Source organism: Musa acuminata, chromosome BXJ1-3 (assembly GCF_036884655.1).
Source record: "Musa acuminata AAA Group cultivar baxijiao chromosome BXJ1-3, Cavendish_Baxijiao_AAA, whole genome shotgun sequence".
NCBI classification, from domain to species: domain Eukaryota; kingdom Viridiplantae; phylum Streptophyta; class Magnoliopsida; order Zingiberales; family Musaceae; genus Musa; species Musa acuminata.
In genome coordinates this window covers 37,698,218-37,717,586 of record NC_088329.1, presented here as the reverse complement: position 1 = coordinate 37,717,586, position 19,369 = coordinate 37,698,218, and the positions used below count along the sequence as shown (strand labels likewise).

At 39.1% G+C, this 19,369-nt stretch overlaps 2 protein-coding genes across 11 annotated transcripts; both read left to right on the top strand.

Moving 5' to 3' along the window:
• The first annotated feature begins 593 nt into the window (after positions 1 to 593).
• Positions 594 to 3,573, top strand: LOC135627882 (zinc-finger homeodomain protein 2-like). 5 transcript variants are annotated; one of them, XM_065134307.1, is made up of 2 exons: positions 594 to 1,751; positions 2,593 to 3,573. In XM_065134307.1, the coding sequence occupies exons 1-2, from the start codon at positions 920 to 922 to the stop codon at positions 2,751 to 2,753; spliced, it is 993 nt and encodes a 330-aa protein (XP_064990379.1). In that variant the 5' UTR covers positions 594 to 919; the 3' UTR covers positions 2,754 to 3,573. The 5 variants fall into 5 exon arrangements, with proteins under 5 accessions (XP_064990379.1, XP_064990416.1, XP_064990400.1 ...); XM_065134344.1 differs by lacking the exon at positions 2,593 to 3,573 and adding an exon at positions 1,940 to 2,348 and having other exon boundaries at positions 600 to 1,751; XM_065134328.1 differs by lacking the exon at positions 2,593 to 3,573 and adding an exon at positions 2,006 to 2,348 and having other exon boundaries at positions 601 to 1,751.
• A 3,319-nt stretch (positions 3,574 to 6,892) lies between these two features.
• Positions 6,893 to 9,826, top strand: LOC135584565 (root phototropism protein 3-like). Of its 6 annotated transcripts, none has more exons than XM_065134279.1 (6): positions 6,893 to 7,030; positions 7,120 to 7,204; positions 7,294 to 7,404; positions 7,520 to 7,589; positions 7,721 to 8,989; positions 9,093 to 9,826. In XM_065134279.1, the coding sequence occupies exons 3-6, from the start codon at positions 7,301 to 7,303 to the stop codon at positions 9,654 to 9,656; spliced, it is 2,007 nt and encodes a 668-aa protein (XP_064990351.1). In that variant the 5' UTR covers positions 6,893 to 7,030; positions 7,120 to 7,204; positions 7,294 to 7,300; the 3' UTR covers positions 9,657 to 9,826. The 6 variants fall into 6 exon arrangements, with proteins under 6 accessions (XP_064990351.1, XP_064990366.1, XP_064990344.1 ...); XM_065134294.1 differs by having other exon boundaries at positions 6,946 to 6,964; XM_065134272.1 differs by having other exon boundaries at positions 6,946 to 6,964; positions 7,113 to 7,204.
• Positions 9,827 to 19,369: the final 9,543 nt, after the last annotated feature.

Here is a 19,369-nt window from a genome sequence, read left to right as displayed (position 1 = left end):
TGTTTCTATGCCATCCATTCTCTGTATTTGGCCTCGACGATGTCCACCAAGTTCCAAGACGCAATGCCTCCCCCTCAGCGTTATCACTTCAATCCTTCGGCTTTTCCACGACGATAATGCACGCTCTGAGCTAGAAAACAAAGTGAGATACGGCGGTACACTCGGGAGCATGAGGGCATGATAACAAGAGCTTCACTTTCATCATCCTGCTGACTTGGTCACATATACGTCCAACCAACCTAAATAGCGGCACTTCTGACCTCAACTGTGCTCCGTTGCTACAAGATTTCTATACGAGGCGGTCAAAAAAGAGTCGTTACGTCGGTGAGGTGCGCTCAAGTAACACATTTTTTTACCCTCATATAATTTTTTTACCCTATAAAAGGTAGAATTACCGATCACCACACCTTAGCTTCCAATCATTTATGGAATTATGAATACTATAAATGGTAGCCCAATCAATTCAGAATATATAATAGACGGTAGCATTATCTGTACATATATGTAATAGTAGATTTATTGTGGTCTCCTGTTTTAGTTCTTGTCAGGGGGGTCATTTCTTGTGGGCACGACGGTGCGGCTTGTGGGTTCAACGAGGGGTGTGAGTGAAATGGTAAAAGCTATTGGGAGGAATCACTAAGTGGGGAGGGCGGCCTAAGTGAGGGATTGGTGGTGGTGTTTAGGGCTGGGCTTTGGCTGCCGGGATGGATGTGGCCGGCAGCCACCGGAAGCAAGGGAGGGGGCACTTCAATCGGCGGTGACAAGGGAGCTCGTGGAACGAGAGAGAGGGGGGAACAGGGAGAGTCGTCACGAAGCTCTCATGGTCTTAAGCCCGAGTTGAAGAGGAAGAGAGAAGAAGGGGGAGACGAGTAGGCGGAGGAGCCGTTGTGGAGATCTGGCGGCGGAAAAGCCGGTGGACATGGATTTCGACGACCATGATGAGGGGGATGAGGAGATAGGCTTGCCGGTGGGGTCGAGTTACGACACAGTGATGGAGAATTTGGGTGGAGGAGGAGGAGAAGGAGGAGGAGCTAAGATGAGCGAAGGAGGGGAGTCGGTGGCGGCGACGGCCGGTGTGGCGGTGGGAGGTTCAGGACACCGGAAGGCGCACGGTGGCGGAAGCGGAGGAGGAGTGAGGTACAGGGAATGCTTGAAGAACCACGCTGTGGGGATCGGGGGGCATGCGGTGGACGGATGCAGGGAGTTCATGGCGGCGGGGGAGGAGGGGACTCTCGATGCCCTCAGCTGCGCGGCCTGTGGGTGCCACCGCAACTTTCACCGGAAGGACTCGGGGGGAAGCGGCGCCGGGGGAGGAGCCGCCGGTGGTGGTGGTGCAATGGAGGTCACCGGGTACCATCCTCAGTTCTCGCCCTATTACAGGACGCTGACGGGGTATCTGCACCACCCCCCCTACCCGCCGGCCACATTTGCGCAGCAGCATAGGCCGTCGCCGCTGGCGCTGCCCTCGACGTCGGGGGTTGGAGGGCACAGCAGGGAAGACCACGACGACGTGTCGAACCCGACGATGGGAGGCGGCGGAGGAGGCACGCGGGCCTCGGGATCGGGGGTGAGGAAGAGGTTTCGGACCAAGTTCACGCAAGAGCAGAAGGAGAAGATGCTGGCCTTCGCGGAGCGGCTGGGTTGGCGGATCCAGAAGCACGACGAGGCGGCGGTGCAGCAGTTCTGCGAGGAGACCTGCATCAAGCGGCACGTCCTCAAGGTGTGGATGCACAACAACAAGCACACCCTCGGTAAGAAACCCTAGAGCTTCCTTCTTTTCTCCAACCACTCCACACCATGACTTGTCGATCTTATTAGAGAATCGAGTTAGGGACTTCTTCTTTCTTTGGTTTATTCCTTTATGTCCCGCTAGCTAGCAGTTCTTATTTTTATCTTCTTCGTCGATTTATCTGCGTAGTGCTGTTGACTGCTGTTCCAGCTCCTTTGCGATGATTGTTGAATGGGGTGGTGGAGAAGTAAGATTGTTTGGTTTTGATCAATGTAGCTTTACTATGGAGAAGAATGTGAGTTCAGCAATAACACATGCTGGAACAGCAAGGAATAGAGGTGATCAGCTAGGAGAATGAGAGGGAGTGGAAAGAGATGCCCATAGTGTTACTGTTGGATTCATTCTCCAAGCTTATCTTCTTCTCCCTTGTGCTGATCTATTAACAACGACAAAGGGCGGACAGTACCAGTAGTTTTATGATCCCCCTTTAAACTGACTTAACCATGTTTTCCTTTTCCTGCATCCATAATACTGTAATGTAAGAATGAGAAGTTGCTGCAGTGGGGTGTATTCATGGAGAACGAATTGAATGAAGAGCCGCAGGAAATGTATTCCTTTACTCCCCCCTCGTCTTTAGTGGTTTAGCGTTCAGAGGCCGCCTCAGCCTTTCTGGTTTTACTCGCTGCCATTACTGTACAGTTCTACTCTCTCTCTCTCTCTCGCTCTCTCTCTCTCAGAGATGAGGTTCTTTACACCGTCAGGCGTTGGCAGCCACGAGCTGCAGCTCGCTTGCATTTATTACGAGTACAGTATCGCCTTCTGATGCAATGCATGGTCTGATTCCTCGCCATTAACGCACACAGGTGTTTGTTGTTGGGAGGAGGCTCAGCATTTGTCGCCCTCCCACCGATTCCAAACCAAGTCCCACAGTACCACAGCACTGATGCATGTAGAGCTCATGCCGCATCTGCTTCTTCGTCTCTACCAAACAAAACGAAAAGAAAAGATCCAATATTTCTTGTGACCTTCGACAAGGATACTGCTTCGTCTTTTCGATCACTCTTGCCATCTTTTTACCATTTCTTTCTTTTGTTCAAGTTGGTCGAAGACCAAAAGAATTGAGAGAGAGAGAGAGAGAGAGAGAGAGAGAGAGAGAGAGAGAGAGGGGTGTGATCTCTGGGAGATTCGAAGAGTACAGCTTAGTGGGAAGCATGGGGCCGTTGAAGGTGATGCGGCTTCTACCATGGGGATATGATGAGTTATTAATGGAACTGGTGCATGTCGTCGGCGTTGGCACATTCCTGGGCCCATGCCGAACCCATCGCCCAGAGTAGAGCAGGAGAGGATGATGAGCTTATGGATCCGAGGCACTGGACCAGTAGCGATGGACCACACCCGCAGAGACGTAGGACACGGGAAGAAAAGAAGACCTCTGATCTGGCCTTTCATGGATTTGCCTGTGCCCCGCCTCCCAAGATCTGGACGCAGCTCTCCGATGACCTACACCATTAGCTCCGGGCGGAGCTAATGGTGATGCGGTTTCATACAAACACGAAGGCCATGTCGAGGATGCAAAACGCGTTGCGCAACTGCGGGATGTACTTGTGACAGACATGTTGATCCTTATCATATGACCAAGAAGTGATATCAAGTCGAGAATGCAGAATGCATTCTGCAGCTTCTGCAGGCAGTACTTACGACAGACACACTGATGCTTTTCATATGACAAAGGAGATGAAGAATGCAGGATGAGTTCTGCAATACAAGGGTGCAGCGATAGATGGCAGGGTCAATTTGCGGTCCCATGTACATACCTTTCAGATTGAGCATGATGTTCCAACTGACATGAAGCATGCATACTTTTCATTGTTCTTCTCCTCACAACCAAGTCCAACCAGAAGTTAAAAGCTTGATTAGAGGAGCAACACATTATTTTTTCATTTGGCATGATCATTAATGATTGCTTTATACTGCAAACATAATTATATTAAAAAACTTGGACATGAAAATTGAGATCCTCCACCCATGTCACTATCATTAATACCCATTTGCAACACTCAAGTCAATCACTCCTAACATTATTACTTTGTTTGAGTAAAAAATAATTTAAAATATAAATATCTAAATATCCCATTAACTTCTACATTAACAATATTTTCATATATATATACACACACAAATATAAATATCTATATATATATATATATATATATATATATATACATACATGCACACGCGCGCGCACACACACATATATATATTTGATCTGTATAGATCAGATTATTTTCATCAGGGAAAAAAAAAAAATCAATTATGCCTTGGTTCTAATGTCATTTAACACAAAGAGTGAGAGAATTTTTATCCAAATAGAAAAAAGAGGCAGCCCAAATTAAAAATAATTATGAAGGACATCATCTGATAAAAATAAATAATAATTTTGTAGTAAATTATATATAGAAATATAATTTTGCTTTATATTTTTACCCAACTATCAAATATAAATTGAAAAGAAATAATCCTTATAGTTAATTTTTGGCTAAAAATTAACTTATAGTAAGGTATGGTATTTTTGACCTATATCAAAAGAAGGGAAACTGGTTGAGATGTCAAACATGATGGCCTACAACCTATTCCAAACACATTTCTTATGTTAATATCAAATCGTGTCCCTCCTTAGGTCCATTGGTTTATATACAATAATTTAATGAAAAGGTGTGGTTGCCTTTATGCGACGTCAAAAACATAATTTTACCAATCAAATCAAGATAGAATAATATATAACTTGTCACACATCCTTTTTTGTTTCATGTGAAGCCTACAAACTTTGAGACATGTGATAAATGTAATATATCCTAATCGTCCTATTATCGGGGATGTCTCAAACACAGTGCATAGCTAAATCACAAGCATCCTAATTGATGCACACCTCAGGTGACTCCGTTAAATAAAATTAAGGGTATATGACCGATACAGTAAGAGTCAACAAGGGGAAAAAAATATAAGAACACAAGAGACAAAAGAATGGACATATCAAGGTTTTCCGATTTGATTAAAGTAGAGCTCAGATATACTCAGATGCTGCTGATGTAGCAAACAATGTCCTCGTGATTGATGCACTTTGGAGATAAAGAAGAATCATTTAATAAAGGGGCTTTACATGTCTATCCATTTAAGCTCAGAAATATCCTATATATATATATATATATGTATATTTGTCCGATTAATATTCATAAGAAAAACTCAGATTAACCATGCTCTATTATAGTTAATATTAATTAGTTTGAATTAAAAATATTTAAATATATTAAATTATTATATAATATTATTTAGAGTTATATATTAAAATAATTATAAATTATTAAATATTATAAAAATATAACATAAGGATACTTATATGCCATGTCACTATCTTGTCATTATAACATAAGGACACTTATATGTAATGTCATCATCTTACTATCTCAATACATTAGCCAAAATATTTGTGTGATCAATGTGGCATCATAATTATAACAATTCATACGATTTATGTAACGTTCAATATTTATATAAAACTATTTCTCATTAGAGAATCAGTTATAAAGACTTTCAAGTATATTGATTTATGGAAAACTCTTTAAGACTTTTGAATGGCTAATTATATTTCTTACTAATGTAAGAAATCATTATAATTTTTGAGGGATAGGAAACTGATTCAACTATATGTCCATTAAATAAATGATTAACTTCACAACCTAATCAAACTTTTGCTTTAAGACTATGTACATCAAGTTTTTAGGTTTGATCATAAAATATATGCCAAACTTAGATTTAGAGATACAAATATCAACGCTACTTATTTTGAAAGGATATATGTATGCGTGTAATCTTGGCCTCATAATGGCGGTGGCCATTGTCTTATTGTCAGCATAATGCATGTAGGTCAGAGGAGGGGGGCTCAACCCAAAGCAATGCATATGTGGAGGAGTTTGAGGCAACGTGGCATCACCATCATCCACCAGTCTTCTTCACATCCCCCATTCCCTTAACCAAAGGTGGGTTGAGGTTTTTCTTTTATATTAATTTTTTTTTCTTTTTATTCATTGGAATTAATAATACTTAATCTTCAAAAAAAATCACTGATTAAAAGTAGATTAAATCCCCTAAAAAGGATGCCTGTAGTTATTTCATCTATACACTGCTCAATTAAACTTTGCTGTAGAACACATTGTCCAATCAATGTCGAAGGAAAAGTATATAGCATATTTAACATGCATGTATTTATATAATTTCTCAATAATATATATGTGCATTTTAAATATGAAATTTGTCTGGCATTCGAACTGTTTCATACTCTGCCCACCAACAGTACATTGATCGAAAGCTCATTTCATTTCTTGGTGTCATAACTTTTTGCTGCTATATTGTTCACATCACCAGACCTTCATGGATCAGTATAATTGTCCTGACGGCATGAACTTTTACTGCCAAACGTCAATTTTGTTGGAGGGATGCACAACGCAGCAGCTCTGCAAAAGACAGTCAAATTATGATCCTTTGTAGTCAACTTCATCGTGCCATTATGTTGTGGGCCCCACGCTGGTCCCATCTCAATGGGAAGGGCTTGGACCCAAGCATGGTCAACCTGAAAGGAGATCTGGCAAAGCCTCACCCAAGAGAGGGGGAGATAGAGAAGCGTTACGTGGACACTCATCCGTGGTGTGTCAAATCACGAGGGGATCCACAACACTTGCCTCTCAAAAAATGGGCGATGTGAGAGGTTCCTGATTCCCACCATCATAGTAGTTTCCATTAGAACATGGATGTTTCATCTGCATCAACTGTCTCGAACTTACAGAGAGAATGTGCAGGCTGTTTCCACGCATTGAGCCGTGTCGTAAGAGAGTGATAGAACAAATCTACATTCTGCAGACAGAAAAGTTTCCCTGTTACATGGATGAACAGAAAATGAGGGGTATTGGAGGGGTAGATCCACCACTGCAGATGCAAGAAAAGTGACCCGCCATTGGTAGAAACAAACAGGAAAAAAAGCTACAGAAAGACATAGCTGAAAGATTGAGATTGGTGAAGTAAACACAGCCATATATCCTTTGATCAGAAACAAAAATAGTTTACAATCCATGGAAGCAAGCAAAAATACATGAGAGAGTGCCCATGATCCTACAGCCTCGACAAGTCCAGATAACACCAAACATCCCATGTGATATCATTCTCCACTCCTTCATCAGCACCAAGGTATATCTGGCCTCCCTCCCCTTCGCTCTCTCTCTCTCTGGTGAACTCAGCTGTAACTTCTGCTCTGTGGGTAGCCTCTCTTGCGCTTAATCTTCATCTCTGTAAGTCTTCATGAGCTCAGCTGAAGAGTGTTCTCATCCTTTATGAGGTTGAAGCTGGTCTCTCCGCTTCGTGCTTAGCCCCTCACTTCTGAAGGTCTAAACTTTGTTGTGGCTCGGATCTTTGGTATCTTGTTCTTCGGTAAGTTTCATCTCCAATCTTTTTCCCGGCAATTGTTCCAAGGTTATTGGCTAACTCTGGGCCGCCTCCTGCTGGTCTCTCGTTCTCAGCCCGACCATGTGGGAATCCGAGAGCGACGGCCGTGGCGGAGGGAGAGACCTTGAGCCTGACAAGCACGACGGCCTCAAGACCGATGGCTTCGAGCGCAGAGACCAGTCCTGGTACCTCTTGTACTTCGTTTCAGTAGCCTCTCGCGGTTGCTCCTTCAGTAGATCTCGTGAACTCCATGATTCGACCAACGTAATGACAAAAAGCCCATATGAAAATTCTGTACAGGTTTGTTTCCAGTGATATCCCCAGTGATTTGCTGGTTAAAGTGGGAGGTGTCAGCTTCCACCTGCACAAGGTTGTTCCCTTTCCTTTGTTATTTACTTGTAGTCTTGCATGTGTTCTGTATCCTCAACAAGATTCTTGCGGTGTTCGTAAGTATGCAATGACTTGACTAAGAATCTGCTTTGTTCTACTTCGATTCTCAAGTATCCTTTGCTCTCAAGGAGTGGAAGAATGAACAGGATCATATACGAGTCATCCCGGGAATCAGAACCAAGCCTGGTGGAATTGGATGATCTCCCGGGAGGCCCGGAAGCATTCGAACTGGCGGCCAAGTTTTGTTACGGCATAGCGGTGGATCTGACGGCCTCCAACATCTCCGGGCTGCGCTGCGCCGCGGAGTACCTGGAGATGACAGAGGACTTGGAGGAGGGCAACTTGATCTTCAAAACAGAAGCCTTCCTCAGCTACGTCGTCTTGTCCTCTTGGCGAGACTCGATCGTGGTGCTGAAGAGCTGCGAGAGCCTCTCGCCGTGGGCAGAGAACCTCCAGATCGTGCGACGGTGCAGCGAGTCCATCGCCTGGAAGGCCTGCGCCAACCCGAGAGGCATTCGGTGGGCGTACACCGGGAGGCCTGCGCGAGCTTCCAGCCCCAGGTGGAATGGTGACTCCAAGGAATCCAGCCCGAGCCGGAGCCAGCCGGTCCCCCCGGACTGGTGGTTCGAGGACGTGTCGATTCTCCGGATCGATCACTTCGTGCGAGTGGTCACTGCCATCAAGGTGAAGGGGATGAGGTTCGAGCTGATCGGAGCCGCGATCATGCACTACGCATCGAAGTGGTTGCCGGGGCTGACGAAAGAAGGGGCGCAGGGGGGCGAGGAGCCGTGGAGTCACCAAGGAGGACTGCATCTGATCGTCGCAGGAAGTGGCAGCAAGGATGACTTGTCGAGCGGTCAGATCCGAGAGCAGCGCATGGTGATCGAAAGCCTCATAAGCATAATTCCACCGCAGAAGGACTGCGTCACCTGCAGCTTCCTCCTCCGGTTGCTCAGACTAGCGAACATGCTGAAGGTGGCACCTGCGCTGGTGACGGAACTGGAGAAGCGAGTCGGCATGCAGCTGGAGCAGGCGACTCTGCCGGACCTTCTCATCCCTTCCTTCCATAAGAGCGAGACGCTGTACGATGTGGATTTGGTTCAGAGGCTGCTTGAGCACTTCCTGGTTCAAGAGCAAACAGAGTCTTCCAGCCCAGGTAGGGAGCCATACCCAGATAAGCACAGTTATGAGGCCAATCAAAGAGCCAGCGGACCCAATGCCAAGACCCGAGTTGCAAGACTGCTCGATAGCTATCTCACAGAGGTCTCCAGGGACAGGAACCTCTCGCTGACCAAGTTTCAGGTTCTGGCAGAAGCATTGCCGGAGTCCACCAGGACATGCGACGACGGGCTCTATCGAGCAGTCGACTCTTATCTCAAGGTATGAACCCTGAAACTGATATCTAACTCACTGCAATCAACATTTGCAATCTCCTCCATCGATGAGTTCATCTCTTGATTTGTCTGACCATGATATCAATTAGGCACACCCGGCGCTGACCGAGCACGAGAGGAAGAGGCTGTGCCGCGTGATGGACTGCCAGAAGCTGTCCATCGACGCCTGCATGCACGCGGCGCAGAACGAGCGCCTGCCGCTGCGGGTGGTGGTGCAGGTGCTCTTCTCCGAGCAAGTCAAGATAAGCAACGCCATCGCGAGCTCGTCGCTGAAGGAGGCGGTGGAGTCGCACTACCAGCCCGTGATCTCGGCACGGAGACAGCTACTGGAAGGGACGCCCCAGTCGTTCCAGGAAGGATGGGCGGCCGCCAAGAAGGACATCAACACGCTCAAGTTCGAGCTGGAAAGCATGAAGGCCAAGTACCTGGAGCTCCAGAACGACATGGACAACCTGCAGAGGCAGTTCGAGAAGATGTCGTCGACGAAGCCCAGCAAGCAGTCGTCGTCGCCGTGGAGCACCGGGTGGAAGAAACTGAGCAAGCTGACCAAGATGACCAGCGAGGCGAACGAGATCGGGGCTCCCATGCCGGGCACCGCAGCAACGGAGGCGACAAAGAAGGGACCAAGGAGATGGAGGAATTCAATCTCGTGAGTGGCTCCGGCATGACGATGAGCACGCGCAGCAGAGTGCCTTCCTTTCCTCTCTTCTTCCTGTTTGTGCCAGAACAGAGTCCAGAGTAGATGTTGAGGTGGTAGACAAAGCTTGGCTTTGCAGATGTTGTAATGCTGCATGCATGTAATAATGATGTTCATTATTCTGAATTTGTCTTGCAAATCAAAAGGAGAAGTAATGGATGAGTGCAATGAGAAGATGAGAGGTTCTAAGTCAGATTAGTCTGTGCATGAAACATCAGAGAAGGGATACAAGAAATTGACAGATAAATAGGCACTTAATGGTCCAAAATTGTAATGGGAAGAATTAACTTTTCTGAACAGACTACAAATGCGATGGTGCTCAAAATCGTCATGAAGAGGAAGAGAAGAAGAAATTGTTTATACTTTGCTGAAGACTCTGATGCAATAACTCAAAAATATAAATATAGAGAATTAATTAGTAAAACTGGTTCTTATTAACATAGTATTTCGATATATTGATCTCGATATCATGCTCTCTGAATTAATCGGCATAGATCTTTAAGATTTAAGATTTTTTCTTCTGTTCAATTTTTCTCTCTGATTTCTTAAAAGACTCTTTGATATCTCGAAACCCATTGGTTTTCATATGATATTATTAATATCCTCTAATTAATCTAGAAAAAAAAAATGATATTTGTAATCTTATTATTTTATAGTAAAAGATTGATCTAGTTTGTGAGTAATTTTTTTTTCTTTATGATTTGCTTAATATTCAATTACTAATTTGATTAGCCTATATTATTAGATTATTTATAATATATTCAGTATTAAATTATATATTATTTAATTATATAAAAAATTCTAATATTTATCGTTTTTATAGATTCAAAACTTTATATCTAATCTTTCACTAATATTTTATAGAGAGGCAAATTAAGCGCTTACGAGAGAGAGAGAGAGAGAGAGAGAGAGAAGAGGTGATTAGATTGTGTATGACAGGGTAATAAAGGCCCGGGAGACTTTTGAGATTATTGGGTAATTAGAGATTATCTCGTATAGTTAACTATGATTAGTATATTGATCCATATACTTTAAAAAGTAGTATTACAGTTCATATACTTATGAAGATAAAATATTTAATTCTAATTATCCATATATCGTTAACTTCGTCGATGAAAAAAATCGAACATGCAATAAAAATCACAAATAAAAATGATAAAAATATAATTTTATTATTTTTAAAATATAAATTTTATATAAACTTTACTAATTTTCTCTTTTTCTCTTTTCAAACTGCTCGTATACCGTATCTCACCTTCCTACTCGCCTGACACACCCTATCTCACTTTCTTGCTCGCGAGTGTAGCTTGCTACACTCGCTTGCCCATTGCGCTAGCTTTCTAGTCGTTGCAAGCGGATGAGCGAGTGCAACGAGCGAGAGGTGGGTGAGATGGTGTGGCAGGCGAGTAGAAAGGCACGATTGACTACGGGCGAGCAGTTTGGAATTATGATCAAGCAGTTTGGAAAGATAATGAAATTATATTTTTATCCCTTCTATTCATATTTTTTATATGTACGATTTTTTTCCGTTGACGAAGTTAACGTATAAAAAAAATTAGGGTTAAATGTTTCACCTTCGTAAATATAGGAACCTCGATATTATTTTTTAAATATATAAATTAGGATGCTAATCATAACTATAGTGGGTACACATTATCCCTGATGAACAATTGTATTGATGTGACCTTTTGTCTAACAAGATGGTCATCATTATAAATTAAAAAAATTAAATAGTTGTAAGGATTTAGCACGCCGACAATTGAGCATCATAACACTATCAGTTTGACATATGCTTGGAGCGACTTTTTCATGTTCGACAGACGATTTCATATAATTATTTATTAAAAAATAATTTTTATTGACTTTAAATAATTATTAAAGCTTATTATAAATTATTTTTGGCACACTACTTTTTAACTTTCCATTTATGGAATCCTCCCAACTCCTTGTCTTCTTAGTACCAACTTAAGATCAGTGGGGCCCGGCCCATATGTAGTTTTTATTTGAATAGACCAAATTAGCTCCAAATCATTGACATCTCCTATAATTAAAAATAATGATGTCTAACCTAAAATGAGTTTTCCAAAATATGATTTATAATTGAATAAAAGTGATACCAAGAATTGAGTTGATGAGAGTTTCTGTCTCTCTTATCCTCTAACTAAAGATCTAAAAATAGAGTGTGAAATAGTAAAACAAGGTTGAAGAAAATAAATGCCTTATGAATGCAAGTCAATCACAAGCATATTAATTAATGATTTAATCTTCCAAAATTGAATCATAAGGAGCAAATCGGGCTCAATGAGACTTAATTGATGATGTTAGAATGGTTGGTTCACATATTCCTCCAGTAACTTTCAACTTCTCAAGACCTAAGCACAAAGGCAATTCAATTCTATAGAGCTTTAATTTGATGAGAAGATACATGATTTAAATAGAAAAAGGGATAAAGTTGGTAAACATGAGACCATAAATACATGACATAGATATGAAATCATATGTATATAAGCACATCATTAAAACACCTTTAGCATAAAAGATGGTGTTTACTTAATGTGAAGTCATACTTTGAATGAGCTAGACATTAATTTACGAGTAGAAGTTTTATGGTCTACAATAACTTCACATAATTTCTCTTGGTTATCTTATTTAATGATGATGTATGAACAACTAAATTTCTTTTACTTATTGGCATTTCAATCAAGAGCATAAATTAGTGGTGAAGATATATAGAACTCTCCTATTTCATCGATTCTATTAGCAAGAAGTAAATCTATGCCTTGTAAATAGCCAATTCAGAATTCTCAAATGATGTACTAGCAGTGCATCAAAGATGCAGTCATCGATTTTCCCGATAGGCCACAAATTACCGCGAGCAAACATATTAATGACGAGGAACGCATTTTTGCTATGCTGCTAATACTTTGGAGAAATGGAAGGAACATGTATCATACGTGCAAACTCTGATACTTTACACTTCAATTCTTCACCTCATGTAGCGTAATGACCTATGTACTTTTTTTTAATTTTTTTTGATGATGATGATGATGGATTGGTGTATTTCTCACTTTTAATTGTTCATCGTAAACTTATTATCGTAGGTCTAATAAATCGTGCATTGGGTCTCATTGTATATAGGAAAGTTGTTATTGTTTAAATCATATGAGTATAAGAAATCATCCTTAGTATCGAAGTAGATTAATGAAAAAAAGAAGTATCATTCTTTTCTCAAAAAAAAAAGAAAAAGAAAAAAGTCTTAATAATTATAGTATGATTGGCCGATCAATTGGTCACACAAAATATATCTTAAAGATTCTATCAATTAAGTAGTGATCAAGCAACAACACATTTTTTGTATATCATAGAAATGATAATCGTTAAGTTAGATTCAATTCGGATCTTCCTTACATCATAAAATGTAATCATGATAATCTGGCCTCATCATTAGCTAGGATTGTTGCAACTGTTCTATGTAAAATCTTATTAGGAGAGGAGACAATCTGATTAAAAATTATATCATTCCTTGCACGTTAGATCCATGAATGGCTAATAGCAATCAAAGCCTGAAAATTTTGACCACCCAAACTACTATCATCGAGCCATTTATCATCCACCCAATCTACAAAGAAGCAAAAATTCGCTTGGATTCAAAGAGATACCATATGGAAACAATGAAAGAACATTTAAAAAAATAAATGATCAATTGATTCCACAATAAAATCATAAAAGGGATATGAATGAGTACTACAAATATAAATCAAGACAAAAGACTTGAAAAAAAAAGAAGATGAGTTGATAGTGTAAAAGTTTTTTATAAAATATTTTAATTCGAGATAATACTGAGAGCTACCACAAACAATGTCGTCAATCCGTCTTAGTGTCATTCATTCAACCTTAGCAGAAATGAAAAACATATACAGATTTGGTAGAACATATTCCCTTATTATTAATTATTATACGATTATAGAAAAAATTTGATATCTCAAATAGGATCCATAAAGAATCTAATAAATCAACATTTCATCATCGATTTATAAGAAAATTAGAAACTACAAAAGAATCATCCAAAGCTTGCATATTACAAAAAATGGGTTTCAAAGCAATCCAAACCATCTCTCAAATATTCAAGTGTAAGAAGAAATAAGCATCGACTCTAACTTTATTTAGAACAATACTGAATCTCTCATGGGGAAACAAGCTCATATCTAGCCTTGACCACATTAACTCAAATTGCATCACCATTAGGAAGGTATAGAGAAACCTTGAAGAAAAACTTTCATATGATGTAAATTCTTAACCCCAAGACCCCATCAAACTTAGGGAGAGTAATAATGTCCCAAAAAATAAACAAAGACCCCTATAATTACCACTATTAGCCTAAAGAAAATTTCTAGTTTAACGATGCTATTAAGAATGATATTGGACATACAGGTCACATTTAAAGAATGAAGAGGCACAACATTAAGAATTAAATTAATCAAAATAACCCTCCTAGGAAATCATACCAAAGATTGAGTTTGCAAGCACAGGTTCAACTAGGGTATTAATGGACCAGATCAGAATATATCTAACAAGAGTACACAAATACTTAAAAAAGAAAGTTTGTCATCTTTGATATTAAACAAGTTGTAAAATTTTCTTTCTTAAATCCTCCCAAGCATTACGATGGAAGAATATCTTATACTTAGACATAATAATACGTTGATTAGTTAACAAATCATAAGACTTCAAAACCTATATAATAATAAGATAAGATTTTCTTTTAGCCCTAAAACAAAACAAGATGTTAGCGAGTGATAAATTTTAGAAAAATAATAAAATAGAAAGAAATGAATTTTTTTATTATTATAATAATCATGTAGACGAAGGGATAATCGTTGGACTACAAAGGATATATAGGTAGGGCGAGAGGGGATCCCTTAATAAATATTTCTTTGATCATAGAAAGAAAAAAATATGTGTATCATTAATTAATCTAGCATGCAAAAGAAAGAAATATAAGCTTTAATCTAATGAATAAATTTAGGAGAAAAATTAGTCAAATATAATATTTAAAGAATCATCTTTCAAGATAATATGTCATGAGTCTTCTTCAAATCAATCTTAATAAGGATATAAGGATTCTTACTCTTAGAATTATAGAAAGAGTTAACGATCTAACCAAATTGTTATCATAAATAAATCTACTAGAGGGAGTTGATTATTCCTTAGAGATGAGGGAGCATAGAAGACCCTTAAGCATATTAGTTAAAATCTTAATCAAAATTCTATAATTGATATAATACAAAGAATTTGATAAAAAAAAATTAATTTCAATAGGGTGTTTATATTTTAAAATAAATACAAGTCTTTGTCCATTCAGGAAGAAGGAGAGCATCAGATTGAAAAGTATAATAAAATATGATGCTCCATTAAGAGTAATAAAATTCTACAATGAGGTCTTGGGCTTTATGCAGCAAGAGCATCTCAAAATCTCTCATCTACTAAAGGAGCAGATAAGGTCAAGATGCTCTAAGGAGGAAACACCCCCACCAACCGAGATTAGCCAATCAAAAGTGAGTGAGTTCAAAAGATTGAACTCTTCTATTTAGAGCTGATAGTAAAAATCTATAAATTATTTGTTGACATCCTTAATGTCCAAAATAAATATATTGTTAAATTTAAGATAATGAATAAAATTAGCTCTTCTAGTCGAAACAACGGTAAGATAATAATCTTAGCATTAAGATCACCTTTAGATTTAGCTTTAAGCCATAATCTAAGATTAATTTATCTGATAAGAATAGAAAATTTATTATACAAACAAGAAAGTTGGATATACTCATAATCATATAAAATAGGATTTAGCTTCCATTTGGGTAGAGGCAAGATTCTCTTCTAGGCTCCCAAGATAGTATTTATTTCAAAATGACAAAGAACCCCTTAAGTTTTTAGATGTATCATTATTAATCTAAGAATAAGATATAATAGTATGAAGTTGAAGTTAGGAGCATAGTAAGTTTCCAAAGTGCATTTCGAATTGGAAGAGACACTTGCGTAAACACCAATAAACACATAGGGGGAGGGGAGCATGGATGGAAATCACCATAAACAGAGTTGTAGCAAGCAAAACAATTCCTCCCGAAGCTCCAACAATCGATAAAGTACTAGATTACCAATCTCGGTTTGATAGTTATGGAAGCACGATGATGGATACCTAAGACCTCCTCCCCAGTGTCAGCCAAAGCAGGTGAGACAACTTGTCCGAGGATGGAGGAACACCACAATTTAAACCACAACTTGTTCATCACGAAGGCCAACTTGTACATCATTAATGTTGGGCATGCTGTCCAAAACCATATCAAGAGATGTATCATGATTTCAATTTTCTATTCCAATTCGGACGGTTCCCTTTGGGGTTCCGATTTAAATCATTAATTTTTATTTTTATTAATTTAAATTAAATATAATTTAGAAAAGTAAAAATTATCGATTCAATTTGAAATTGATAAACCGATTGGATTTGATTTGAAAATCGATAAACCCTTCGATCGGCTCAGCTTCAATTTTAATCGAATTTAATTTGAACCCCAACTATGATAAGAGCTACGAGGAAGGCTCAACATTAATATCATGAGATTTTTCTAAGGTAGATTGTGCAGGTATCAAAACATTTAAACGATGCTGACTAACTTGCACATATCTTTAGTACTAAGCACGATTTTCGAAAACCGCAAGGAAAGCTCAGTAGCATTAATGGCTTTTTCGGGAAGCGTTGCAGCATTAATGGCTATCCTTACGCTTATAAAAATAAAATATTTAATCTTAAATTTTCATATTGTCACATGCACAAATGAAAAAAAAATAAAAATATATTTTTATTATCTTTTAAATTATTAATTTTATATAAAATTTTCGTCTTGATCGATTTCCTCCTCCTCTCCTCTATCCACCCAGCTCAATCGCGCCAAATAGGTGCCACGAGCAAGTAGAGGAGGAGAGTAGGTATAATTCGTGGAGTTGTTAGAGTACAAAGTGATAGACTTCAAGGTGGGGCTTTACAACGATGATCATGGCAATGGCAAGCCCTTCGACGGGGTGCTAGGATCCTAGTGCATGCATTCTCGCCAGAGAGTGGTCATTTGCACCTGGATGCAATGGAGTGGTAAGCGGTGGACTTTGGGACGGAGGAGTTATAGGTAGCGTGAACCTATCAATGGATGAGCGGGTGCGGCATGCATCCTTATACTTAGTTCTTATACTTTAAAATATATATTTTAAAAAATAGCATTTGAGTCCTTATACATGTGAAAATAAAATATTTAGTCTCAATTCTCCTTACGTCATTAGCTTCGTCGATGAAAAAAAAGCGCACATGTCGTCACGTGTAAAAGGACAAATGAAAAAGGTAAAAATATAATTTTATTATCTTTTAAATTATTAATTTTATATAAACTTTTCGTCTTGATCAATTTCCTCCTCTCCTCCTCTTTCTAACCAGCTCGCTTGCAATGAGCAGGTGCAACGGGCGAGGAGGCATGCAAGCGCGGCGGGCAATGAGCGAGCAGAGGAGGGGAGGAGGTGTAATTCATGGAGTTGATGGAGTACAAAGTGGCGGACTTCAAGGTGGGGTTTTATAGCGGTGACCACGATGATGGCAAGCCCTTCCACAAGGTGTTGAGGATCTTGGTCCACGCATTCTCGTCGGAGAGTGGTAGTCTGCACCTAGACGCGACGGAGTTATGGGCGGTGGGTACTTGACTTCGGGAAGGAGGAGTTACATGTGGCGATGGACCTATCGATGGATGAGCAGGTGCGGCGTGCGAGCAAATGAGGGAAGGAGGTGCAGTTCATGGAGTCGATAGAATATGAAGTTGCAGACGTCAAGATGGGGTTTTACAGTAGTAATCACGATGACGACGAGCCCTTTAGTGGGGTTTTGGGGATCCTGGCCCATGCATTCTCGTCGTAAAGTAATAGTCTACACTTGGACGTAGTAGAGCAGTGGGTGGTGGACTTCGGGAAGGAGGAGTTAAAAGTGGCAATCGACCTATCAATGGATGAGTGGGTGTGGTAAGCGATAGGTAGAGGAGGGGACAAAAAAATCGATTAAAACAAGAAGTTTATATAAAATTAATAATTTAAAAGATAATAAAATTATATTTTAATCTATTTTATTCGTGTCCTTTTTATAAGTGATAACACATGTAATTTTTTTCGTGGATAAAATTAACAACATAAGGAGAATCAAGATTAAATGTATCAGTTTCATAAATATAAGGATCTCAATGCTACTTTTTAAAGTATAGAGACTGTGATATTAATCATAGTTAACTATATAAGATAATTTGTAATTACCCCTGGGTAGGGGTTTCCCTAGCACTTGGGACCTCCGACCTACCATCATCAATGCTTCATCCCTCTACCTATTTTGCGAGGCATTCAGGCAGCTTGTGACCCACTCGACCATAGTGGAAATAGATAGAAAGCAGATTCTCATGTGATTGCCCTAGTTGCCTCCAAAGAACGAGAGAAGCCACCTAGAGTAGACATAGAGATAGGGACTATAGCAATAAGTTGAGTGGAAGCGAGGGACACAACGATCGACCTAGGAGAAAAGAATGATAGAAAGGGCTGAATAGTCATCGCTTGGGGAGAAATGAGACCAGAAGGATTAAAAGAGGGAGCAAAGGCCGCAGGAATGAGTGATAGATTATCTAATTATATTCTAATTATGATAGAATTCTTTATACGATAATCGAACTCTCCTAATTATTCAACCTTTACTCTCATTTATAAATATACATAACTTCTTGGGGATTATATATATAATATATTAAGATGTGAATGAATTACATGATTGAGAATTTATAGATTTTTTTATATCTTTTTATCTTTAAATCTATTATTTATAGTAATCGTAAATTGATAAGAAGAGAGGAGAAAGTAAGTCTAGTTCTCTTTATAGATTAGCATTACTATATATTTCAGATCTGACGATGATGTACTTACATATTAGATAAATATTTTTTGGATAATATTTAAAAGGTATGCATTATAATATTTAAATATATTATTATTTGATTTTAGATTTTGATATTAATTTTTTTTTATAAAATAATAATATATCATAATTTTTATTTTTATAATTGGATCACTGCAGTATAGGGTGACATCCTCTCTTATCGGTCATCTTTATCTCTATTTTTATGAAATATTATATATATATAAATATAAAATCTAATAATCATAGATACTACACTTGCCTTCCAATTGAAACACATCCAACCAAAATTATGATCAAATTGATGACATTGATGGGTGCAATTATTAGAGGAGTGTTACATCCGATCAAAAGGTGGGTAGTTGAGATGGATACATAATGAGAGGAGTGTTACATCCAATCAAAAGGTGGGTAGTTGAGATGGATACATCATGGGTCCAATTATGTCGATTAAATTTGACATGAGAGATGGTATCATATTAGAATTGTCAATTACAGGTAATTTTATTTTGTACGCATGATTAGAAGTTAGTATTACGACATATATATATGCATTGCAATTATTGTTGATCATACAATATATCCCTATTTTTAACCTCCATTAGAAACACTCATATTAAAAGAATAAAATACATTTAATATTCATAATAATATGCAAGATGTAAAAGCTTTTAATGTCAATTTTA